This window comes from Pezoporus occidentalis, unplaced genomic scaffold (genome assembly GCF_034315485.1).
Source record: "Pezoporus occidentalis ecotype Australia unplaced genomic scaffold, CSIRO_AGI_Poc_V1 ctg19, whole genome shotgun sequence".
NCBI lineage: Eukaryota > Metazoa > Chordata > Aves > Psittaciformes > Psittacidae > Pezoporus > Pezoporus occidentalis.
In genome coordinates this window covers 10,478,592-10,505,315 of record NW_026913748.1, presented here as the reverse complement: position 1 = coordinate 10,505,315, position 26,724 = coordinate 10,478,592, and the positions used below count along the sequence as shown (strand labels likewise).

At 36.4% G+C, this 26,724-nt stretch overlaps 1 protein-coding gene across 1 annotated transcript in view; it reads left to right on the top strand.

The window, feature by feature from the left end:
* The window catches only part of PLCZ1 (phospholipase C zeta 1), a 53,341-nt gene that overhangs the window by 19,943 nt on the left and 6,674 nt on the right, over positions 1-26,724 (top strand). Inside the window, exons 6-9 of the mRNA XM_062616747.1 lie at positions 6,482-6,712; positions 8,965-9,121; positions 10,714-10,830; positions 25,098-25,270. Coding sequence (XP_062472731.1) covers positions 6,482-6,712; positions 8,965-9,121; positions 10,714-10,830; positions 25,098-25,270 — 678 coding nt within the window. The remainder of the gene's footprint in view (positions 1-6,481; positions 6,713-8,964; positions 9,122-10,713; positions 10,831-25,097; positions 25,271-26,724) is intronic.

Sequence of the window (26,724 nt, the reverse complement as noted above, 5' to 3'; positions counted from 1 at the left end):
AACAGAGTAAAGATACTGTTATTTAAACATAGCAGTTTTCTGATTTCTAATGTAAATGTAAGGAAATATAGTAAATTTCAGGACAATTAAAGTTCATTGTAATTTCTCAGATGCAAGATTGTTTCAGCAGAGGGGTTAGTGTTGATCGGCATAGCTAAGGCGCAGTAAATACACTTGCTCAGAGGTTTGTACAACCAATAGCCTGATAACTAGTTTTGAAAAAATAAAAAAATAAAAAATAAATTCCTATCCCAAATGCACGCAGGGAAACTGGTCTACCTGGCTACAGGAGTATTGTACTTGCAAAAAGCAGGTTTTGGGTTTTTTTTTTTTTTTTTTTTTTGTTTTTTTTTTTTTTTTTTTTAAGAAATCATGCTGTCTAATTTACTTTTACTTTGTAGAGTTCTGTTCAACGTGTTCTGTGGCCAGCATGCGTTCCTTTCACCTAGGTTATTGGCTTTTTCCTTCGCATGTTTTGCAGGATATGCTTTTAAATTCTGTTCTAAATATTCATTTAAAATTATGGTGTCGTCAGTGTTGTTTCTTTTTTTAGACTGCTACACTCTCTTACATCAAAACAAAATGAAAGTAGGTGATAAATTGTTTATATGCTAATTTTTTTACTTATCTTGATTCTAAATCAACATAGATGTCACACTAAAGTAGCTCAGTATTAAGGTGAATATACTTCAAGTCACTTTACTGTGGCTGTGTGTGTATAGATATGAATTTAATTATTCTGAATTACAAAATTAAGGTATTGGGATTGGAGTTTTAGTGCATTACTTCCATTTCCCCTACAATCTTGTTTACCTTCTTTTGTCATCTTTGTCTACCTTGAGTTCATCTCCACCTTCCACAATTCTGGATGAATCTTAGCAAGGAAGATGGGAAGGAAGTCTTTTGTTCTTAGTTGAAATTAATAATAGCCACAGAGACATTTTTATACTATGCTTTGCTGGAGAATAGTCCAATCTAATAATGTTCCTAGAGGTCCAGCACAAAACTCTACTGCTACATATGTCTCCATATGTCTCACCTGCCTATAAATGTAATGGGCATCCCTCTGTCCCTTGAGCTCTCTGACTGTGTCACAGCAAGTTAATTATCACTTAGTTGTCACCTCTTGTGTTCATAAGCTGTGTTATTGCCTCCTTTGCCAGTTTTTTTTTTTTAACAACCTGCTAATAAGATTCCTCAAAGACCTAACTCTGGGCTAACCAGCCCTCCCTTTTTCTCTCAGATTTCTTTGGCAAGGACTCTCAACATCCAGCTTCCCCCATCACACAAGACTGAAACATGCTTCTTGGGTTGGAAACCTTCTCATCTGTCAGCTGCTGTTATTCTTTTGCTGTGAAGGGGTAAATGCAGCTCATGCAAGGCTTCCTTTTTAATGCCAACTTCTCAAGGTTCTTCAAGATCTGAATAAAATGGTTCCCTTATCTGAAAATTAGGAGGAATGCCACATAATTCTTCCAAACAACTTCACAGAAACATTTGTCAATTACAGGTTCTTGTTTAGATCTTGGAGATTTGGAGATCTCCATAGAAATTATTTTCTCCTCTGTTGTCTGATCAGTCCCCTACTTCCTTTTCTAAGTAGATTTTAAGCTACACCTTTGCCAGATGTGATGACTGTGTGTTTCTGGAAGATGGTTTAAAATGCAGAGCAAATCCATTCTTAGGTGCTTCCTTGGACCACAGCTCGTGCATGATGTCTCCTACCGTTGTATGCCTAAGAGAAAATCACAAGGAGATCCAGAAAAAAAATTGGATGGTCATGAATGTCATTGCTTTCTGCACTTTTTTCTTTCTTCTGTGTTTCAAAACCTTCTTGCAGTGAAACACAAAACCCATAAAACTTCAGGGAAAGATTTATGTTTTAATTCTTTGGCTTCAGTTATATGTTCACTCTGCAGCTAACTATACTGGTCTTGTTAATTCCCTGGAATATTACTGTATTCTACAGCATCCCAATAGACAATTCTCCCTTGACATGTGGAGTAAAGGAAAGAGAGGGCTTTTGCACTGTTTCTTTCACACAGCCCTTATCAAAACTGAGCCCACCCTTGAGTTTCACCAATCTCTTCTACTGCATCTCCCCTGTTACTTCTTTCCCATGCATATATTCTGCCAACCAAAGCAACAGACTCACTACAATCCTTTCCTCACAGTCTTGGCTGTGACGATGTCTCTAAAAGGGCTTAATGAACTTCCTTTAATATTTGCTGGAATATCAGGTCCTCTGAGTCAGTTCACACATTAAATTATATTTGACACCGCTGACTGATACCAGAGATTCCTGATTGCACCAGTATTGGATTATGCTGATATAAAGTGACAGAATGTGGTGTCTTGTGCAGCGCCTATGCAGTGTAGATGAACTTGGAAAATATTAGAATCCTAAAAATGAGATGAATTTTTATTTAGCCTGCTGAATCCTTACTCTCTAATGTGTTTGACAGATACTGAAAGAAACAAGTAAGCCTCAAATATATAACACACAAAAAAAGATTGTAAACACACTGATGCTTTTGATGAATATTTGTTCCTCAATTATTTTGCATTGTAGTACATCAAACTACCTTACACTGCTGGCATGATAGATACGTGAACTACTTAGGAATTTTTCATTATTTGCAGGTTTCCTATCACAGAATTGGAAAGAAATATTGAGGCATTGTTAACTGAAATTGAAGTGGCAATTACTGTTGCTTTACAACTCATCTTTAATGTTTACTACAGATCTGGATGACTAATTACTATACTGTAGATGTTCAGAAACATTTCTGTCCACAGTTGCCCAGATTCTGAGTTGCAGATTCTTGAACCATGAGCAGCAGGTCAGCTAATAGTGTTATTTGCAACATATTGGTGGAGCAGTTACACTCCCCTCTTTTTCCTTAAAAGTCTCAAAGAAATGTAAAGTCATCTGCACTAGAACTTTCTTCAAGACTACTGTAAGATGTGTTTTTGATGCATGGTTGGCAAAGTCTATGCTTTTTCATATTTCTCTTACGTCTGATGGAGTCCTCAGGTAAAACTGGCCAAAGAATTGCCAGCTAAGGGTTCTGTTTTTCGATGGAATCTAACTTGCTGCCAATGGTTCATAATAGGTCAAGCCTCTAAGCCATTAGCAAATTGATTCTTTTATCTTTGGAATTTAGTTCCTGAGTGGGACTCTTTCCAGTAGCTGAATGAGAAATATATTTTGCAAAACAGTTTTTAAGGAAAGTGCTCCTTGGAAAGCTTTTTTACCCAGGACTGTGTAAGTTTTCACTTCACCCACAAAACTAGCCTGTCAGTGTCACCCCTCCAATTTCCTCTTCTAGGCATATATTTCCTTTTTGTATTTTTTATAAAATAACAGTTAGAAAGATCCTCTCATGTATTTTGTGTCTACTACACAGCACAACAAAGAACTGTAATTTTTAATGTAGGGGACTTCTTACTAGATAACTGTGTCGTATGAAAACTTGCTATGAAAGAGATGAAAAGGTATTTCTGATATAATTAATATCCATTTAACTAGAGCTAAGGGATTACTGGTGGTATTGATTTGAAATATCTCAGTAACTGTGATTTATAAGGTTGCCACAAAGAGATCTATTCATACTTTTGCTAAGCGGGATTCTATTCCTGACTAATTAAAGAATGTCTTTGTTGTGGGGTGTTTTTTAGTTTTGTTTTGCTTTTTTAACAGCTGTACTTAAGAATAGTGTCCTGTTATTTTCAAGATAAATTTTGTTAATTCCTGAAAAGTTTCCGCTATGGCAGATTTCATGGAATGTGTCTCATCTTTACCTTATATATCTGTATTTAAGACAATAATTTAATTTTTGAAATAGAAAATTATGTAAAACTTTAAACTCATTTTAAACTTTTTACTCAGCAAGATTCCTGCCCATGGGAGGGGGGCTGGAACTAGATGATCTTTAAGGTCCCTTCCAACTCAAGCCAGTCTATGATTCTATGATTCTAGCACCTACAAGCTGGGCAGGAGAGAAGAGAGAAAATCATGCTGAATCTATATAAGGGGTTAATCTGTTTTTAACAGTGATGACCCAAATCCAGAGTTTGTTCTCTGTGTTTCTGAGCAGTGAATTTTGTCCCTTTTTACATTAATTGCAGTGATCAGAAGGTGGGTTTGCCTGATTAATTCTAAAGTACTTGTGATTTTGTCCCAGAGTCTTGTATTACTTCAGCTGCTCTGAATTATGTTATACGTCACATTAACTGGATGCTTATTTAGTACAAGAAATAAGAATTGTCCATTTAATCATTTAAATATTTATTCCCATTGACTGTACTTACAGACTTTTGCTTATGCCACCATTAGAGTCCCATTATCCCCAAGGAAAATGTTTCACTTATTTAATATTTTATTTTCTTAGGATGCTTATAGTTTATATATCAGTACTAAGTACTCATATATTTTTTAATATTTTGCATTTTATATTTAAAATAGAAAAAAGTCATAGTGAATGTTCAGTTTCAGGTCATTATCTCCTTAAAAGATTTAGACACTTGTACAAGCAAATGCCACACTGCTGATTACCAATCAGAACTCTACTTTCACATAGTCATTGATTCTGTAACTACATGCTTGTTATAAGCCTTTTTTTTAAGAGCTGTTTGAAGCTCAGGCTTGAAGTCTGTTGTATGTCTTTTTTAGCTCATGGTTCACTTTCAGTAATTTGGGTTAACTATTATTCCAACCTGCTTCTGGCCAAAAAATAGCAAAATTTCTTCTAGCTAGAGTATTTTATGTAACTGTTCTTGAGATTTTAACATGTTATCTTTACAGGAAAAAAAAAGAAGAAATATTTGTGTTACTTTAGGGTATTTACATCTTTGCTAACAGTTCATAAATAGAATTTTAGAAACAATCTGACTTAAAACATCATGGCCCATTTTTATATGATGACACTGACTATGAACTTTTTTTCCTTAAAGGAAGTTTACATATAGGAGGCAATAATATATCCATAGAAAAGTTTTCCATCCCTTGTATACAAGGTATTTTAAAAAAATACCAAAATGTAGAATTAAATCTTACCTATGAATAACAAAATACGAGACCAAAAATGGATAGAATTGCTTTTAAATATTGGGAAATGTGAAGAAGCAAAGGAGCTCTTTAAAAATAAGAGTACCAATACTCATATAAAATTCTTGAAAAAAATAATACAGAAAAAGAAAAAGAGTGCATCAATAAGAAATGAAGGGAATGTTAAAGGCCATCCTTATTCTGAATCACCAATGCAGACAGACTAAACAAATCTTACACTAGCATAGCACTGATAGGTATTAAGCATAGGATATCTCATTCCAGTAGCACACTGTCAAACTACTAATATAAGATCTGAAGTGATAAGAAGACTATCAGCAATGGAGACTGCAATATAAACAAATTGAATGCCCGTTTCTCTGCCTATAGCTCTAGTTTGTAATATGAAGATTTGGATATATATATGTTTGTCATCCATACTTTTCATATTTACTTAATGGATTCCTTAAAATGCATATTTTAGTTAATGTGTAAGTATTTGTTCCTCGCTTCTGTAACCTTCCCAGTAGTGCAGCCTTCCCTTTCACTAGTGCATATGAAATTTTTGGAATATTTTTGTGGACCACTTTATCCAAGAATCTAAGCAAGTCCTGCTACTCACTGGCAGTTCCTGTGTACAGAGGTAGAGATGAATGTCTGCTACATAACAGCTGTTTTACTATGAATATTACTTCATAAGTCTAAGTGAAATATATACTCAGGATTCAGGTGCATAGATGAAAGCCATCTTACTAGAAATAATAACATTTAATGATCTCCCCCTCCCCCCCCACTTCTATATTATGGAAATTGAAACATGCCCATTTAAAAATAGAGAGACTGATTAGGCAAGAAATTACCAAATTTTGTTAATTTCCTTGACCTGGTAAGATCAACATGAGGGTCTACTGCAAAACTATATAACAACAAAAGTTTTGATTTGGTATGCTAGACAGATGTGCACAAATGCACTAAGAAGAAGGTACCAAATATTTAGGGGCTGCAATGATCACTAAAAATAAATCAAATTAATATCAGATACATGTCTATAGATCTATAAGAAAAACTAATTCATGCATAGTAAAAAAATATACCTCCTATGTCTTTTCTGGCCATCATCTCTGGCACATACTTAACTTCCTACCTTAATTTTGCTTACAGTTTCAGCATTTGTTTATCTGTGTGGTGGACAGCTTTTTTTTTCCTGTCAAGGTATTAGATATTCACATTCTGATATATACTTTGATCTCAAGATTTTGTTTATTTTATTTGCTTTTGACTTCTGCCACCAGTATTTATATTCACTGTGTTACCTCACTTCATTATACTTAATAAACAGCTTTGACCATGGATTAAACAACAACTAGATGTGAAAACTGCAATTAGTCCGCATATAAGTCTAGTTACTACTGTTTAATCTTTTCTCTACAGGCATTAAAATTCAAAATTCTAATAAAAAACAAAAAAGTTGGAACAGTTGAGGAAAGTGTGCTCAGGAGAGATTTAGACAGTCATGGTGAGACAGTGGAGGCTTCTGCATCTGAAAATATATCCGATGATGCAGACGACAGTGCTGATACAGCCTCTCTTTGCCCACAGCGTGATTCCTCAAAAAGAAAAGGTGAAGGTACACCTTCAGCCTCATCCAGAAAGAAAGCAAAGGTAATTTTTGTCTCAACTGAATTTAGAAAACACATAGATGTGTGCCAGCTGTTTTTAAAAAAGAAGGAATATATTATCTTAAAAGAGAGTAAAAAATTAAAAGGTAGGCTTCAAAATTACTTAGAGCAATATATTTTGAAATCATACATTTTAATTCAAGGTTTCAGAGTTTTCCTGATTCTGACAAGACACTCCAAACTAGAGCATATTTTAGTATCCAACTAAAAAGCGAAAAACAAACCTTCCCTTGGGTCCCATTCTAAACTCCACCTATGTTTTTTACTTTCAAATCTTGTGTTTGCCCCAGATGCTCAATAACATAATAGAACTAAAATGAAGTTGCCCAACTGCTTTATTGGTCTCAAGGCTCTCCTGGAGCTATGCATGGAGAGCACTGATAACAGTTCCTGATGATGAAGGATAAAATGAAGTATTTCTTCCTGCAGTCCACCAATCTATTGTGGAAGCTTTGAAGAGTTTCCATTCCCATATTTTCTTCAGTTCTAGATTTATGCATGAAATTAGGTGTAGAATTCTGGTTGTGATAAAACATTTTTAAGCACTTAAAATATAAAAGGTACTTGTATGTTTCTCTTGTGAAGACTTAACATTAAATATTATTTCTGAAAGAGAGTGTAAAATCTGGATTCAATCTTCTTTTTGATGGTCAAATTGAGCTTACTAATTTTTTCAAGTAAATAGTAATTCTCTGCCATATTAATCTGTTGCTCCATCAAGGTTCAAACTGCTGTGTTCAAGGTTTCTAAGCAGGCAGGAAGCTTCCGGTACCCAGTCATTTTTGCAGATCATGCTCTCTTTGTCTGAATGCGAGTAAACTGGCAATGCTCCCAACGGCTTTGTTTTTGCTGAGAGTCAGTGTCTCTTCCTCTGTGCCTGTTTTCTCTAAGTGTTTTAAAGGTCAAGATCTTTGTTTTTTTTTCTCTTTCCATCTAATACAGAGAGATAGGAAGGACAAATTCTTAGGAAGGATGAAGCCCTCTTTGAACAGGGAAGGCCAAATTTCCAGATAATGGGGTCACATGTATTTGTAACATCATCTTACAGATCAAAACATGCACCATAACACATCTTGATCAACAGCAGTAACAACAGACATCTGGTCATGTTTCACAGGCAGAAGAGAAAATGGTTTCTGGGGACCCATGATATTGGAGTGGGAGTATTTATTCTGCGGTCTCACTCTATTGCTCTCTTGAAGGGTAGGAGAGCATTTGAATCCATACCCAAAATACCCTAAGTGATACTGTTGGCTTTGGCTATGTCACTGCTTTCTACATCTAGAGAGTTGTATTATTCAGTTCTGTGACAACAGACTTTTACTTCACCTGGTGGGACACATCCTCAGAATAATTAATGCACTTGAACTTTATGTATCTAAAGACCCATAAGCAGGCAATCCCTACTCTTTTGTCAGAGGAGAATTTGCCTTCAAAAGCTCTAATGGGATGTAAATATTATTAGCACCATCAGCCTGTTGCTGGTTACTACCACTAATTAGCTCACAAGTTCATGCTAAGTAAAATGAAGATGTCGCATAGTACCTCAGTTTAAGAGATAAGGTTTAAAGTTTCAGTGTACTGCAATGTACAGCAGCCTTTGCTTTTGCTTGATTTGGAAATGAGACAAGACTGAACAAAAACTTTGGCCAAAGAATTTTCCATCTTGATTAAAAACAGAATTTTCTTAATTTCAGAGCAATGCTTGGAGGAACATACCTATGATTGATTTGCCTGTTATTCCATATTTTTTGGTTGAGTTTTTGTTATTGCTGTATAGATGCTTATGATTTCTTTTTCTTTAACTATTTCCTACCAGAATACCTTTTCTAGTACTTTTATGTCTTGAGGAGTATTAAGTTGGACATACTTTTTTAATGAGTAATGTTAAAAGCCATGAAAAGTTATATTAATTTACATACCAATCTCAGAATCAGGAAAATTACAAGGCTGTCCAACAGAATACTGTGCTAGAAAGCATTGGAAGCATCACTCTTTTCACCCTACAATTGCAATGATGAACATAGAGGCAACAACCTTAATTGCCTCTGACTGGGGTCAACTCTCAGTACCAAAAGTCATATTTTAAGCTCAAATATTCATTAATTGTGACACGTTTTTCCATGCTTTTTGTATCTAAAATTACACCTTCTTCTTAATTGTAATTAGTAATAATGAAATATGTGTATTTTGTGATTCTTTTATTCTTCCATTATTTTATACTATGATTATCAGATGGAAAAGATAAAAATTGCCCTTGCATTGTCGGACCTTGTGATTTATACCAAATCTGAGAAGTTTGTGAGCTTTGAGCACTCCCAAAGTCATCAGAAGTGCTATGAAAATAACTCAATTGGAGAAGTTCAAGCACGAAAATTTGTAAAACATTCAGGTAATTTCTTTTGATTTAATCAGATAAAAGTTACAATGTGCCTATGGTTCACTGCTTAGGCATTGGGTTAAAATTTTATGAAATGCATACTGCCCAATTTTATTTGGTTGTCTTTATAACACTGTGTCGTGGTTTAAACCCTAGCCAGACAGCTTGTTCACTCACTCCCAGTGACTGGTGCCGGGCTGACAGCAATTGAGGGCCTCCCCCCCCCCGGGGTTCTCCCCTTTCCCGCTCCCGGAGGAACAGGGAGGAGGATCGAAAGAGTGCAACTCCTACGGGTTGAAACAAGAACAGTCCAGGAACTTGAAAGTGTGTGGAATATATTTCACACACACCTACCTCCCATGTACAGCCTGTAGTACCCCCTGGAGTTGGGCATGCAGTAATCCTGGCTTTGATGATAAGCACAAATTAGATATTCTCCATTGATGGGAAGAATAAACCCCATAGCAGGCAGCTTGTTCGACTAGTCCAGGTCTTTCATACCAATCATGTTGGATTATTCAAAACTCAATCTGTGTGGAGCTTCTCCATTTGTGCAGCCAATACAGTGCAGCCTTTGCTGATTTAACTCCATCTGTCTACCAGCAATCATAAGGGAATGTTAGGAACAGACATCACTGACCATGAGAATGAAGTCTGCCATAGGCCCATTCATTTAAGGTCAGCCCAGCTGCCATCCACCACATTGTGGAGATGATTCAATGGTTGACTAGATGAATGGTGATAAACAGCGTCAAAACCAGTAGGTTTTTTTTCAGGTTATCATCATAGTGTCCTCTCTGGTCCCTCTAGCAATCTACTGAGCATAAAAGTAGGATGGAAGAGATCAGAGTGATGACCCTGGAAATGTAAAGCTTCCTTTTTTATTATTAAACGGGGATAGTGTACTTAGAGCTACACATTTGTGTGAAGGAAAACTGCTAGGAGTAAAAAAACTCACTTGAATAGCTAACATCATCTGAAGATTTTGAAGGAATAAATTGTGTTTTAGAGATGCACTGTCCAATGGTCTTGAGATTATTCAGTTTTTTTATTTAAACCTCAAAACAAGTTAAGATCATCTTGGGAGGATTGTTTTCCTATTGAACTCCTAAAGAGTGAATGGGCTTTTTTACCACTATCCTATTTTGTGTCCCTTAGTTTTCCATGGGGACATAGTGGGATATAATGTAAAGATCATGCATTTACTGAAGAGGTGAAGAAATAGAATCATAGAATCATAGAATAGTTAGGATTGGAAAAGACCTTAAGATCATAGAATATTTCCATAAAGTAATGATCTTGGTTATTGAAACTTTAACAAAAGACTGCACTATACACAGATATACTATCAGATTCAAATATACACAAAATATTCTGGTTTAAAAATAGGATTTTAGCCATATCTCAGTGGCCCATACACTAACAAACATTACCATTAATATAAATGTCCTAAAATAGAAATACATTAATATGATATACTCATTGTGTAAATAAAAATAAAACATTGCTGATCAGGTTATTACATTTTTATTATTATTTATTCAAATAGGATCTTTTTATTAATAAAGTTTTCCTTACCAAGGTTTTATCATTCTGTTTTTCAGCTAGAGATTTTGTTTTACATACGTCAAAATTCATTACAAGAATCTATCCCAAAGGAACAAGAGCAACCTCTTCAAATTATAATCCTCAAGAGTTCTGGAATGTGGGGTGTCAAATGGGTATGTACATTTGCAAAGACTGTATTCCAGGCTGGTTTTCCTTCCATGATGTCTTTCCTTCCTCTTTTTTTTCCTCTAGTATTTTTTTCTGTTATGTGGGTTACACAGTTTCCCTCAGTGGTATCACTTTCGTTTTGTGTTATCTAAACTTTCTTTTCAGTCTACATATCCTAGAATAATTTTTTATCCTAGAATCCAGGAATTATGGTACGTAATAACTAAGGGGAATATTATTTTCATCTATTTACTTTTGGAATTAGTTACAATTAGGCCCTAAGTAATTCCAAATATCACTTTCTGTTAAACAGCTACATCTTACCCCAAATATCCCAGTTTATTTTCATGCATTAATTCCTTTAAACTACTTCTTTTTTTCTTTTCTTTTTTTTTTTGATAATAAGAAAAACAGTAGTAAGAATAAAACTTTTTGAAGCTTTGAACTTCATTTTGCACTATTCCTAGCCCTAAGACTAAAGAACACACTATTTTTTTTCATGGAAGTGTAGCAAAAACACATACATAAACAGCTTTCAACAGCTAAACCAGAGTTTTATTCTTTATGTATTATCACCTTCTTTATTAATAGATCTATGATATTTAAATATGGGTGTCTGTAAGGAGAGTTTAAATGGTAATTTGCATTTTACTCCCTGTCTGTTTGGGCTGAAATTATGTTAAGTATGTTACTTTAGGTTTTGAGGTAAAAAGTGAGTGTGCTTTGCATTAGGCATTGTGCTGCCAAAAAAAGAATAAAGAAATTACAATATGCCTTTCACAAAAACGAAAATAGATTATAATTTTTTTGCATGCTCTATCTATCAAATCCCATAACCTCTATGCTTATTTGTCAGCTGTGGCTAAGGTGTAAATAGAGCACATTTAGAAGAGAAAATGGCAATGGTAGCTTCTTCTTCTTCTTTTTTTTCTTTTTTCTTTCTTTTTTCTTTTTGTCTAATTTCTCTTTGAAAGAAATTCTTTTTCAGCTGAGGTCTAGCATCCTTTATAGTTTAGCAAGCACAAGGAAGCATCTGCCTGTTTAGCTAAAAGCGGATATTGTTGTAATGCAATTGCATTTGCTTTTTCCAAATGTTGATCTATAGCATTGAATTAGAATAGACAATGGAAAGATATATATGTGTGGTTTAGGAATTTTTACACAGCGATGGAAGCCTCACCTGAAGGATGTGTGGGTTTTCAATTGTTTCGTATGACTGGAGAGGCAAAGATGCAGGAGATGGGGGCACAACAATTAATATTGGTGCAACAATACCTAGATTATGACATACTACTGCAAAGAAGCACTCAAATGCTCCTGGTCAGCAGAATACCCAGGAGCAGCTGGGAGTCTTCAGTGATTGTATAGATGCGGTGTAAGTTTAGTATCTTAACTTCCAGTACAAAGCGTATTAATTTCCTGAGCAATGAAATAACAATAATTTTGTTTCTCTTAATTTCAAGATAGATTTGTTAAAAATAAGCATGACTTCTGTACTCAGCAGGCTTTGGAAAACCTCTCACCTGTAAACACTTTCCCCTTTTTAATGCATGTCTTTGTTTTAAAAGATTCTCAGTTACAGGATATTTGCATCTTTGGCAGACTGCTACACCTTCTTCAGCCTTAGATAAAGACCAATATTTTTTTGCATCCACATGTGTATTCTGTCTTTGATTCCATATCAAGGCCATCTGAGGGAGACTGTCAGGTGAGCAGGGCAATTTGCCATAGGCTCAATGTTTTCAGAGAAAAATATGGTCTCACCTTGTTATATTATGGTACACACTCATACAGAGATGGGCACAGATTTCACTTTGCCTGTAGGGATCTGGAGCTTAGGTGTGCCCTTGCTCCAGGCTTTCTTTTTCACTTGTTTCTTTTCTCAACTCCCAGAATATCTTCTGCTTCAAGTTACCATCTCAGAAATGGTTTTAACAGTGCTTTTTTTTTCAATTAATCTTGCACATGCATATTATTATTTAAACCCCTAATGTTTCTCTAGATACTCTCCTACAGTTACAGAATTTAGAAGGAGCATCATGACTCAGCTTTCAGTGGGAGACTGCTGCTCCCATGTCTGTGGCCATGACCACAAGCAGTGGAGGAAGTCCTCAGGCCTAAACTTTTTATCATTTGCAGTCCCCACCCCAAGCTGTGCTATCAGTATCACAGTCTCACAGTATGCTAGAGTTTGGAAGGGACCTCAAAAGATCATCTAGTCCAATCCCCCTGCCGGAGCAGGAACACCTAGATAATGTTACACAGGAATGTGTCCAGGAGAGTTTTGAATGTCTCCAGGGAAGGAGACTCCACAACCTCCCTGGGCAGCCTGTTCCAGTGTTCCGTCACCCTCACTGAGAAGAAGTTTCTTCTCAAGTTTAAGTGGAACCTCTTGTGTTCCAGTTTGTACCCATTACCCCTTGTCCTATCATTGTTTGCCACTGAGTAGAGCCTGGCTCCATCCTTGTGACACTCCCCCTTTATATATTTATATACACTAATAAGGTCACCCCTCAGTCTCCTCTTCTCTAAACTATAGAGACCCAGCTCCCTCAGTCTTTCCTCATAAGGGAGATGCTCCACTCCCCTAATCATCTTCGTTGCCCTGCACTGGACTCTCTCCAGCAGGTCCCTGTCCTTCTTGAACTGAGGGGCCCAGAACTGGACACAATATTCCAGATGTGGTCTCACCAGGGCAGAGTAGAGGGGAAGGAGGACCTCTCTCGACCTACTAACCACCCCCCTTCTAATACACCCCAGGATGCCATTGGCCTTCTTAGCCACAAGGGCACAGTGTTGGCTCATGGTCATCCTGTCGTCCACTAGGACCCCCAGGTCCCTCTCCCCTACACTGCTCTCTAGCAGGTCGTTCCCCAACCTGTAGTGGAACCTGGGGTTGTTCCTGCCCAGATGCAGGACTCTACACTTTCCCTTGTTATATTTCATCCAGTTATTCCCTGCCCAACTCTCCAGCCTGTCCAGGTCTCGCTGGATGGCAGCACAGCCTTCTGGTGTGTCAGCCACTCCTCCCAGCTTAGTGTCATCAGCAAACTTGCTGATAGCACACTCAATTCCCTCATCTAAATCATTGATGAATATATTAAATAATACTGGTCCCAGTACTGACCCTCGAGGCACTCCACTAGTTACAGGCCTCCAACTAGACTCAGCCCCATCGACTACAACTCTCTGGCTTCTCTCCTTCAGTCAGTTCACAGTCCACCTTACTACCTGATCATCCAGACCACACTTCCTCAATTTAGCTGTGAGGATGCTGTGGGCGACTGTGTCAAATGCTTTGCTGAAGTCAAGGTAGACCACATCCACCGCTCTGCCATCATCCATCCACCGTGTTATTTCCTCATAAAAGGCTAAGAGATTGGTCAAGCATGACTTCCCCTTGGTGAAGCCATGTTGACTGCCCCTCCTAACCCTCTTATCCTTGATATGCCTTAAGATGGCACCAAGGATAAGGTGTTCCATCACTTTCCCAGGGATGGAGGTGAGGCTGACCGGTCTATAGTTACCCAGGTCCTCCTTCTTGCTCTTTTTGAAGACTGGAGTGACATTTGCTTTCCTCCAGTCCTCAGGCACCTCTCCCGTTTCCCAAGACTTGGTAAAGATGATGGCGAGTGGTCTAGCAATGACTTCCGCCAGTTTCCTCAGCACCCGCGGGTGCATCCCATCTGGACCCATGGATTTATGGATGTCCAGATTGCTCAACTGGTCTCTAACCCATTCCTCATTGACTAAGGCAAACCGCTCCATTGACCTGACTTCATCTAAGGTCTCAGGGGTACAAGGCTCTTCAGGACTGCCTGCAGCAGAGTAGACAGAGACAAAGAAGGCATTCAGTAACTCTGCCATCTCTGTATCTTCTGTCACCAGGGCACCCATCCCGTTCATCAGTGGGCCTACATTGCCTCTGGTGTTAGTTTTATCTGCCATGTATTTGAAAAAGCTCTTTTTGCTGTCCTTGACCCTTCTCACAGTATCACAGTATCACAGTATGCTAGAGATTGGAAGGGACCTCAAAAGATCATCTAGTCCAATCCCCCTGCCAGAGCAGGGTTTAATTCTAAGGAGGCCTTAGTCATCCTAGCTGCCTTCCTACATCCTCTAGCAGCAGCCTTATATTCCTCCCAAGTGGCCAGCCCCTCCTTCCATGACCTGTAAACTCTATCACTCTATCACTCTATTAGTGTCACTGTTGAGATAATGTAGGAAACAATTACTAGGGAGATAGTGTGAATTTGGCCACTCAGTGCTGGCTGTTCCATGAAAGAACTGAAATGTACTCAGAACCCCCATAATTCTCACACTGTTATAAATTCTGCTTCTCATCCTGACTGTTGCTTTGAGGTATAGTTTTACAAGTACAGCAGGAATAAAACAATTACTAGTTAGTCTACATTTTGTCTTTGTCACTATAAATATTTATTGATAGTAGAGATTTGGACTTGGGCTAGGCTATTGCTGGAAGTATCTTGCCATTCCAATACCATTTGCAACTGGTTTGATTATATTCTGTCCTTGTGGTTGATCGTCACTTAGCTTGATGTCATGCTATTGCTGGATTATTTAGCTGGGGTGGTTCACTCTCCGTATACTATCTACATTGCTATTAAAAACTGGCAAGTTTGTTTCATGCTTAGGGGAATGGCTAGCCAGAGGTACTTAGTTTAAAACTGAATTTGTATCTCAGGCTTATCATACTGCAGTTAACTAGTTTTCTTTCTAGCCTGTAAATCTCCACACTGATCTCTGCAGAGTACCGATTTGTTAGATATCAAACAGGACTGAAGTCTTTCAGAATAACTACATTGATTGTTGATTCAGAGTAAGTTTTAATGAAAAGTCAAAATAAACATTAGTGTAAATAACATTTGATTTTTGCTGTATAGGAGCCTTGGGCCCCTTCCTGAAAGAATTAAAAATATGCAGGAAGTGGTTAGATCTGCCCTCTTGGTCACATCATTTGCATCTTCATTTAAAGAAACATTTTTCTCATGGGAATAAGATGATGTTATAAGCAATTCTCCATATATATTGTTTCCAAGGCATGTCACTTCTATTCTTGATTCCCTAATCTGTTTCAGATAATTGTTTGGCAGAAATAGAACTTCACAATGCAGCTCCCAAAGTTCCACTCAGTGAATATTCTGCTGATGTCCTTCCAGATAGATTTTTTAGTTTTGTGTCTGTCTTGTGTCCATATAGCCCACATACTCTCCCTTGTCTCCCTGCCATTATACTCTGCACCCCGTGCACAGAAGTAATCCCTCCAGATACCTTCTACCACTTTCCTAAATCTGTTCACAGGACTCAGATTTCTCCTATGTATGTCATGCATCTGCCTTCTTCAGCTCCTTTCACCCTGCCTACACCTGCTAGTTTACCTTTCTCACCTTTAAGTTCCTCTAATTTCCATAATTGTTCTGGCTGGACAAAGAAAATATATTAGGTTTTGTTCAAATCTACATATGATATTCCCTGCCAGGCCTCTGAATCATGTAAATTATGATAGCTGAGTTATTCTTTCACTTCCCTTAGTGATAGACCCAAAACAGTGCTCTCTTCTGTACCTTGCCAGCAATTTTCTCTAAACTGATTGGAATGTATTAACTTAGAGCAACCTGGCACTCAGTTAATGCAGGATGAAATGGTTCAACAGGCTGAAGATTTGTTGGGGCTGAGGATGAGAGTTATGTAATTGTGTAAATCTAATTTCCAGAGGAAGGCAAGTTAGAAGCCACAGTAAAAAGTACAGCTTCCACAAAATCGCTTTGTGTATCACTGTGCACTCAGTGACCATTCCCTGAATATTGAGACTCATAAGAACAGGATATGTTTTGTGAACAAAGAGATATTATAGAGAAAAATACTTTTTGTAGTCTGGGAAAATTAGTATGCTTCCTGCATATAACTGCAGTGTGGCACTGGAAAGAACTAGTTTGGTTTATCCATTTCTGCTTTTTATTTATCAAATAAGATGGAATGGGAAGATTTATGCAGGGAAAGAAAATTCAGGATGGTTATTAAAATAAACAGATATCAGTCGTATTATGCTGACTGAGAAAAACAAAGAAAAAAAACCCCAACCACCCAAACAGAAAACCTCAGTGGGAAACAAACAAAACACAACCAAATAGAAAGACTTATATATCCTTTTGAATATGTTCTTTCCATGAAGTAGAAAACATTGTCTATGTATCAAAACAATCTACAGGAATGACTAAAATATGTCATAATTTATATAAAAAAAACATGCTATGGAAGGTACAGGATTTTGTTTTACAATAGGCTATATGAAGCATGTTTTCTGGAGCACTCATAAAAATTTATATGATGCCGTGAAAGTTACAATACTCGTATGATGGATTTTTTTTCTCATTGTAGTTTTCATTTTGGCCTGTGCCATCGAAATGCAGCTTGGCAATTTTATCAATCACATGTGTTTGTAGCCAAATCTTGTGCGCAATAGTACGATGAAAAGTAATATACAAAGAGATGAGTCATAAAGAGTTCTTCAGCTGGTTCTGATTTTAACTTCTGAAGCTACCAAGGGAAAAGGAACCCACACATTTAGATCTTGGTATGCATCACCTGTGCAACTTAAAAAGGACCGTCAAGTCTGATTTTGCTTGTCAGTTTAAGTGAGAGAAAACTTAAAGAAAAGGCAGACTTTGGAAAGCCTCATAAAGATAAGGATAATGCCCTCATAAAGAGGGCATAGGATTACTAATTTACTTCAGACTTTTTTATTTCTGTATATTTTCTGTGAAGCTGTTTTTTCCTTTCTCCCTGGACAAATGGCAAAACTGGAAAACAGAGGACTGATCAAGTGTTTTTATGTGCCTAAATAAACAGATTATGTTTGATCATAGGAAGTTCAGATATTCTCATAATCTTAATGAACACTTTGCATTTTAGAATATGTGATGGAGTGTTAAATTTAGTAAGGGTATTTATGAATTAATGAAATTGAATTTAAGGAAAAACAATCTCTTCTATTAAAGGACTGTGGAATACTGATTGTTCTTACAGACATAATTAGTTTTTCTGCATTATAATTTCATACTCTTGGTTATTATTTTACTGGAAATTTTTTTATAACACAGCAAAAGGGTAAAGCAAGCATTTTCTAGAACATGGCTTTTTTCAACAGCTAATGTGACATCTGAAACAAAATATTCATTACATTAGAGCTTTGAATTGTTTTTGCCTGAATTTCTAGTGAAATCTGTGAAGTAACATAGCTAGTCTCCAGCCATTAAAAAAAGCTTCAGCTATTTTTCCAAACTGGGCTCCAGATTTTGTTGCAAACTAAAACACCTGCTCAAAGGCAGAGTATAGGTCTGACACATCATACACCTCACGGCAAAAACACGCACAGGATGTTCTGTACAACTATTCTTCCAGTCTAGAACTCATTCTTTTTTTGGGCTTGCAGTGGCTGTGGCCTTATCCTACAACTGAGTCACAGAGGATGTGTTATGAGAAAGAGAAGAAAGATTCCCTGAGCCAAGCAATGCCCTGGAAGAATGAAATGAGAAGAGTTAGAAAAGTATCTCTTGGTTGAACACTCTCTCTTGTTAAGGTTTCACGGACAAGGCTAGTCATAATAGGTCAGCCGCAGAAAAGGTGCAGGGGTCAATCCCTCTGTTGTTACTGTCTTCCTAATACGCTTTTGGCAGTCCAAAAATTCATCTTTAGGTAGTGAAAACTAGATCTTGCACAACCAACATAAATTTTACTAAATACCGTTGAACAGTGTGTTGTGGAAAGATAATACTAAGAGGCCAAACAAAAAAAAAGTGTTTATTATGAATGAAGTCATGTAGTTGGAAAAAAAATCCACACTCTAATAGGCCATATGGGCATAATGGTTTATGAATCCCAAAAAAAGTTTTGCTTTACCTCTTACTGTTTGCTCCCATAAGTCCTCAGCCCAATGGGGTAGCTATTAGAACTGCAGACTCCAATGGCGTAGCTATTAGAACTGCAGACTCCAGGGATATGCTTACTCTCATTCTTAAAAGTGTGGACCCATTTTTGGTTACATTGTCCTTAAACTTCATCAACTACATCTCACTAGTTGTAGTGGGGCAGCTAACTTGTGTAGAGATCTACAATTTAGGTGAGAGAATACCACCCTGATACATGAAGCTATCTGAATATACTCAACTTTCCTTTGGAATGGCTCCAAGGGCTGGAGGTGTTTGAATAATGGTTTCATGTTTCTCTTGCAAGATAAAGCTGTTGGGCTACTCTGGAGACAGCTTTTTTTAAGCAGGTTTTTTGTTGGGTTGCTTTTTTTTTTTTTTTGTTTGTTTGTTTGTTTGTTTGCTTGTTTTTTGGTGTGAGTAATAGATACCGTAATTTCACTTGAAAGCAAAGAAACATGGAAATTTTATCATTAATTTTTCCAGCTATATGCACTAAATCCATAACTCTAGATAAGTAATAGAACACTAAATCATTGATCTGAATTCTAGTCAATTTTAAAGAAAGACAGAAAAAATTGCAGGGACACAATTGTCTCTGAACTCCTTGATGACCTGTTCTAAATCCTGTGTTAGAGACCCAGACTAAAACAGGAAAGGGAAGCTGATAATATATGCTATTCTACCAAGAAGCACAAGGCAAATAAATTTTAAAATTATTATGGAAATGTATGTATTTCAGGTGTGAAATAAGTTAAATGACAAGCAAAAGATGCTCAGGCTTACTGAAGTGTAACTTTCAGACTCACACATTAATTAAATACAAAATTCAATTTAGATTTTAGATTTGACAGTTTATCAGAAATGCTTTGAGTACTTTTCCCATGACAGCGTCACAATAGAGGATACCTAATTGAAATCAGTTGCAAATATATTTGGACAATGGATGATTTTTATCACCTGACATCTTTTTTTTCCAGTTGAGCTACTTGTAATTAAGTAGGAACAATGTCAGCAATTATAAATATTAGAATGACTGAATTCTTAGCATTTCTAATGACAGTGACAGTGTCTTTAGAGCAATAATACTGGATTAGCCCAAAGATGATAAGAACATACTGACTGCGCATGCCAAGCATGATGTGTCAGAGTTATGCATGTTACTCAGTTCTCAGAAGAGTAGTCCCTCTTACTACAACAGAATACCATATGATGTAAGTCACTTATAAATTAAGCTTCTGTAGAATAAGAGCACCCTTTTCAAAATGCATCAGTGATACACAAAGCCAGAGTTCATACTTAAGCTTAATAAAATTTGGAGTCTGAATACCTAAAGCCCCACTTTAGGCAAGGAGAGTCAAAAAATACATTGAGTTTTTGGTAAGAAAAAGATGTGAAAGACAGTTGTATGTAGAAATTTTGCTAACCAGTTAAGTCTGCTGTGTGTTGTAAGGGAACCAATCATCACTCTATACTTTTTTCCTAGAAGATGTTTCTTCATAAAGTTTGGGCGTGATATCACCTATTCATTGGTTTGGCAAGAGGGCTAAAGCTTCACAAAGATTTAAAAAAATTATAAAGTCCAAGGCAAAGGGGATCCTGAGAACACTTATAAAACTGATTTTGGACAGTATGCCCATGAGTCTGAATTAACAAGCACTCAGAGGTGGCAGTGGGGATTAGAACAACTTGTCAAGACAGGACCAGAACAAGTAATGCTCAAGCTTAGAACCTCCCTGCTGTAATTTGGCAGTCTTAATTATGCTGGAAGTCTTTGTAGTTTCTCAGATAGACTCAGATAAAAAAGCTGTTAAAAAACACCACCTTACGCCGTTTTTCCAGGTTAAATGTTCTGACCGCTTGGTGATAGAGCACGTGATCTTCCTTATATCTGCTGTTAGAGGAAAGGGTTTACAGAGTACTACAGTATGCACTGGATTTCTCTTATGCAAACTCCATCAGATAGCATACGAGATTGAATAATATTTTCAGTATTATTTGTACTTGAGAGTATTGTGATAGTTAATGTTTGTACAGGGCTTAGAAGTTAGTGTTATATTTACCATTCAGATCATGAAAATATAATCACATTTTAGTTTGATAGAATTTATTTACTACTGATAAGAGGTCTTCCTGCTGTGTGTGCTGCTTCTGTAAATGAATGTTTGCTTCCTGGTATATGTAACAGGTGGTAATTTGTCATCATGCTACAGTTTATCTTTCCTTCAGATGTCTTTAGTTGTTTTCAAGTTGGTAGTCTGAGGATGGAATATCCTTCCTTTTCATCCATATTTTGAGTCAACTCATACTCAGCACGACCTTTATTCTGGCTGTGGATGAAATTTTTAAAAAGCCACCTATATCTTTTTTGGAGAAAGTAATGTGGGCTACCCAGTCACACAAGGACTTCTGAAAATATTTCTGTAGATTTGGGCAGTGATGGATTGGGAGAAGCTGCAACCTGCATGTGAGAAGAAAGGATAGAGAGTCAACACCTGTCTGGGAGTACTAATGTGGAATGAATGCAATGTCTTCAAATCCAGTCACATACATCATCTCATAGACAATGATAAAATTCACCAGAACATTCTGATGTGGTGCTGTTTTCATTTTCTCAGTCTGCGTGGAATTCAATTCAAATTTTTGGTATATAAGGCACAAAAGATGCATTGCATTCACTGTGAGCAGCCCGTTTTAAGAACATATTCGGTTGGAAAAACCTGAAGGGATAGCAGTAAGACTGATCAAAGGTTTGGAAGTGTGATCTATTGCATCTCTTTAGACTCAAATGAGTGAAGTAAATCATAGAGATAGAAACATTGGCACCAAGTGCTTTTTGCATATGGTATTTTTGGAGATTGCATAAAATTCAGACATTTTGAGATGGATTTTAAATGGCATAAAACGCAATTAAGTAACACATTTTAAGGAAAACTGGTGACAAATCTGTGCTTATTCATTTTAAAATCTTCCCCTTTAAATACAGAAAATATATTAAAGCTTAGGGTCGTAATACAGTTAATAGAACCAGGAGGCAAATAATAAAATATAAAAAAAATGACAGTTTTAAAGTCCCAATAGGAATATTAATTGGGAGGCAGCATCACAGACAAAAGACATGCAGTTTTCTTCAACCATCTCCAAATCATAGTCACTTAAAAATCTAAGAACTCATTCCTCACTTTGGTCTTCAAAAGCTTTTGCTCTCTGTCTAAAAATCAATTATGTCTTGAAAGGTAGTGATTATGGAAGGTACTGTATCCAAATACTTCAGTTAACTGCTTGTGATACATAGGTGTGTGATGAAATATACCCTTTGTATTCATCTGTGTATTATGGATTGTTTCTCCTTTTCGGATCTAGGCTATTTCTAACTTGCATTTGCTATGACAGTTATTTAACCTGGGGCCAACAGGGATAGCCATGGCAGCTTTGCTACTTTGCAAGAAGGCTTGAGTATTAAATATTCTGATCTGAAGGAGATGTGGCCTCATGGTTTCAGGAAGAGTTGGATCTGATGCAGGAATCCTTTGCTCAGCTTGTCCTCTGCTGTTTTGATTTTGATGCTTTTGGTGCTTAATGAAAGGACTGAGGAGAAAGTTTAACTTACACAGTGTTAAACTTCAGGTGCCTCTACTTTCCCATGGAAACAATACATTAAGATTAGGCACTGTTTAGGTGTTTTCACAGTAATCTTATTTGGTCTTCTTTCCAAACGAAACCAGGAGTTTGAAGCTCTATTTGTACATGCATTAAATTTCTACTTTTTCATAAAACAACAGTACAAGGCATTTATTGACAGTTCATTTCTTGAATTCAGCAAAACTAAAATGAAACATTGGGTAAAACTCAGGCTTCTTTGCAGAAAAAGATGTTACTAAAACCACACTGCTAGACAACGACAAACATAGGTTTTACTTTATGAATTTTGCCATTTCTCAAGGAGTGTAAGGGTGATAGCTACATCTTATTAAAAAGAAAAACTATGCCTCAACAGTACTCCATAAAGTGTCCTGGGATGCCCAAGCAGCTATGAATTTTGCAAACAAATATAGTAGAAGTAAGTATCCAGAGAATATAGTATAAAATTTCCAATTTGCTTACCTTAATCGGATTACAACTGGGAAATCAATAGGTAAATTAAAACAACTGTTCATTGTGTTTTTAACTTATTCTAAGGTAAAATTAAGTGATATAAAAATATAGTGTTGATGTTCGAAGATATCAACCCATGATAACATCGCCCTTCACTTGTGTTGCAAAAGTAATTTTCCTAATATGATAAAATGCAAAGTATTCTCTTCTGCTTGTTTCTGTTGTTAAATCAGATTTTCCTGCTTAGCATCCTATAAAGCTTGGCAAATTTAGCAACAGTCTCATTATGTGCAATCATGTAATTTATTTGATCATGTGGAAGCGGCTATTTGAAGCTATGACTGTTCAATTTGACTAATTTCAGTTACACTTTTTAAACCACATATCCTGAAAGTATGCCTAGGAATTACCCATGCACTGAGAGATTCTGGGTTATCTGTAGATCATACCAGGACCTAGGCTTCAAGGCGTCTCAGGGTTGCAGCTCTTTAACATTCATTGCACTGCTTGAATCAGTGTATTAAGATACAAGGGTCATATAGCACCACATTTGGGGCTGTTTCTGGATGATGTGTTAAGTATTAAAAAACAAATTGTGAACCACTGCTAAACTATACAAGAGAACACTTACCCTCTTTAAAAAAGGCAGCGGTGTGCAGTGGTTAATACGAACATTTAATAGTTTAATTACTGTTGTCAAAGGTAAAACAGGCTTAAAGTTGCTTTGTATATTGACACAGAATCTGTGCCTGCATCTACATTAGCATTTAGTTCAAAACAGGAGCGCATGTTGTGGTTTTTGTTTTATTTTTGTTTGTTTTTCTGGGGCTTTTTTATGCAAGGTTCCCAATTGTTCCTCCTTACTGCATGTTGGGTCATGTTGCAGAGCAATCTTAGCTAGCACAGATGGGATTCCTTTCAGATGAAATAAAGGATGGCAGTCTGGGAGCACTTGATGTATTCCAGCTATTAACTGGTATTGAGGTCATGGGACCAAGCTAGAGCTCACTCTGAAGTAACCCCAGTGAAAACATGTGTAGTGCAAACATTCCATCCATAATACCAGCTGCTTCACTCTACAGATCTGCTCCTATTTGTGTCATTTACTGCAGATTTTTTTAAAAGGATCATCAAAGCAGGGAAGAAACATGTATTTTTTTTTGCAGTGAAACAGATCTAATTTTCTTGCATTTTCCATATGAGATAAGGATTTCTGATTTCTGCCAAATGTTCATTCAGTGTATTTATATTATCTCCATAGGAACATGTAATAAGGTCCTCCTGAATTATTATGAGTCACTTGTACTGTTTAAAGTCTTCATTTTTTTCCCTACCAAGCCATCAAGTAAATCACTTTTTATCATTTTCTACTTAACACGTCATGTTATCACTTCACTGATTTGACTTGTGCATTTTCTATTTTGAATGTGACAAGAAGCTCCAGTGTACTGGAATAAGTGGAAATTTCATTAAGCAGGTCTATTTCAATATCAGCTTTATCTCATGAATTACAATATCCTGTTGATGAGAAGTGTGTTATTTTATTATTGCTCCTGCAGCAAACCAGAAGTGTTGTGAGAAGCCAAGGAAAGGAAAATCTATCAGGTGTATACTAACAGTAAACACCAGGACAGGAGGATTAAGCTTGAAGAGAGATCACTCATATAAATTTAAGAGCACTTTTAAAATTGCTTCTACTTCTATAAACATACATGTATTTTTACTGAATATTCTAACTCTAAACTAAAGCTTACTGATCTTCCAGGTGACAGGCTTGTATGAATTCTGCACCATAACTGTGGTTAGTTATAAACCTGTGTTTTTGCCTTCTGCACCAAAACTTTGTAAGCAGGTTCAGGGTGCAGGGTCTTGCTGCTGTAGAGAAACGAGTATGTGAATTTAGTCCTTATGGAGAAAAAAGATCTCTCATTTCATATTATCCAAGGTCTAGTTTAGAAAGAAAAGGAAAATCATGCAACACAACTGCAGTGTAAAAAAGAACTATAAGTATTTCTTAAAACGTGGTGCAGTTCTAAATAATGCACTTCATTTGCATGTGAATAATTCATCATTGAATACCGCTGAATTTAAGAGAAATAACAGAATCTTACATATGAGTTGAAAGATTTTTATTTTAATCTTATTTGCTTTTGAGTTTACTGTCAGAGAGCTGTTTTATAAAGTAGCATGGACTGTAAATCACTAAAATCAATATTTATTTAATTTTATAGTGGCCTTAAACTTCCAGACACCGGGAGTGCAAATGGAATTGCAAAATGGAAAATTCCTAGACAATGGTGGTTCTGGCTACATTCTGAAACCAGAATTCTTGAGAAATCAAGGTTCATCTTTTACCCCACACAATGTGGGAAGACACAGTAAACCCATGTCTCTGTCAATAAAGGTAAGCTTAGGGTAGTTTTTGGTTTGTTCCATAAAATGTGAAAACAAATGTCACATAGTTCAGACCTATTTTTATGTATTATTTGTCATTTTATCCCCATTTCGGGTTGTTGAGAATTTTAATGCTTTTTTCTTAACAACGTGTTAAAACTGTCATATAGTATCTACTGCTATTTGGATGGTTTCCCATATGTAGTTCACTTATGTTTGCTAAAAATACATAGGTGTTCAGAAGTTGTAAGAGTTTGAAAAAATACATGAGTTTTCATGGTGTTGTATGCAGAAATGTAACTTTCACTGTGTTTCAAGTGTAGCTGACAAAGGGACCTGTCAGTTACCGTTGTGGGGACTGAAATCTGAATAAAAATTGAATGTGCATTTCTGGTGTTATTTTAAGTATTAGTAGTACCACATATACTATTATAATGCTAACTGACAAATGGAAATGTTTAAAGATACAATAGGAAGACTTATGCTTCTTTTAAATTTCATTATCTTCCTGTGCAGACATAAAGAGCTGTAATCCTAAAATAATATAAATAAGTGTAAAAAAGGGGCTGAATCAATAAGCCTTTGAATAATTTCTACTTCTTACTTCTCTCAAATTAAAATCTGATTTACTTCTTAAAAATATTAGAAATACATCCCCTTTTAAAATAATGGGTTAGAAAAAACTTATTTTGAGTCCAAGTAGATATTTCGCAATTGTTCACTATTTAGAATACCTTTTCTAATGAAAAAGTGCTATTTCTGGTTACATAGTACACTACCGGTATAAATGCCATTTAATTATCATAAATTTAGTGTATAATTAATATTTTGTTTCTTTCAGAAAAATAAATGGTAGAGATAAAGCATTAGTTAATAACAATTATAAAATACTTAATGTACACCTAATCAAGAACACTTTAGTGTCCTAATAGTAAGCATATCAGTTATGAATAGACATTACTGAATGATTTCAAGCACCCATGCATATACAGCAGTTATTTTAGCCCTTACCTGTATAAAGCTGGAATTAATTAAGATGAGAAAAAATCCACAATTGTAATGAGGGAGACAGAAAAAATCATTGATAATTGTAAGGAAATTTCTGAGTTTGGAGGAAGTTGGAAAAGAGAAAGCCAGCTTTATAGACTGAGGATTCAGACTGAGACTGTAGGTTGGGTAGTGAAGGACACAAAGAAGCAACAGCATCCTAACAGTTGAGGGACTGTAGGGTGCAGAGAGCCCCATTGATAAAGTCAGCAGCAAAAGCCAGGAAATGGTTGAAGACAAAAAGAGTCAGGGGCAGGAGTCAAAGGAAAACTAGCTTCTGTTAAAGAAGCAGTTATTGGAAAAATTACTTAACAGAAGGCAAAGATACAAACCAACTTGGGGTAAATTTCTCTGTGATTGAGTGAAGAATGTAAGTGAACAAAAAAATCGCACAGGGCTCAATTTTATGGAATTCAA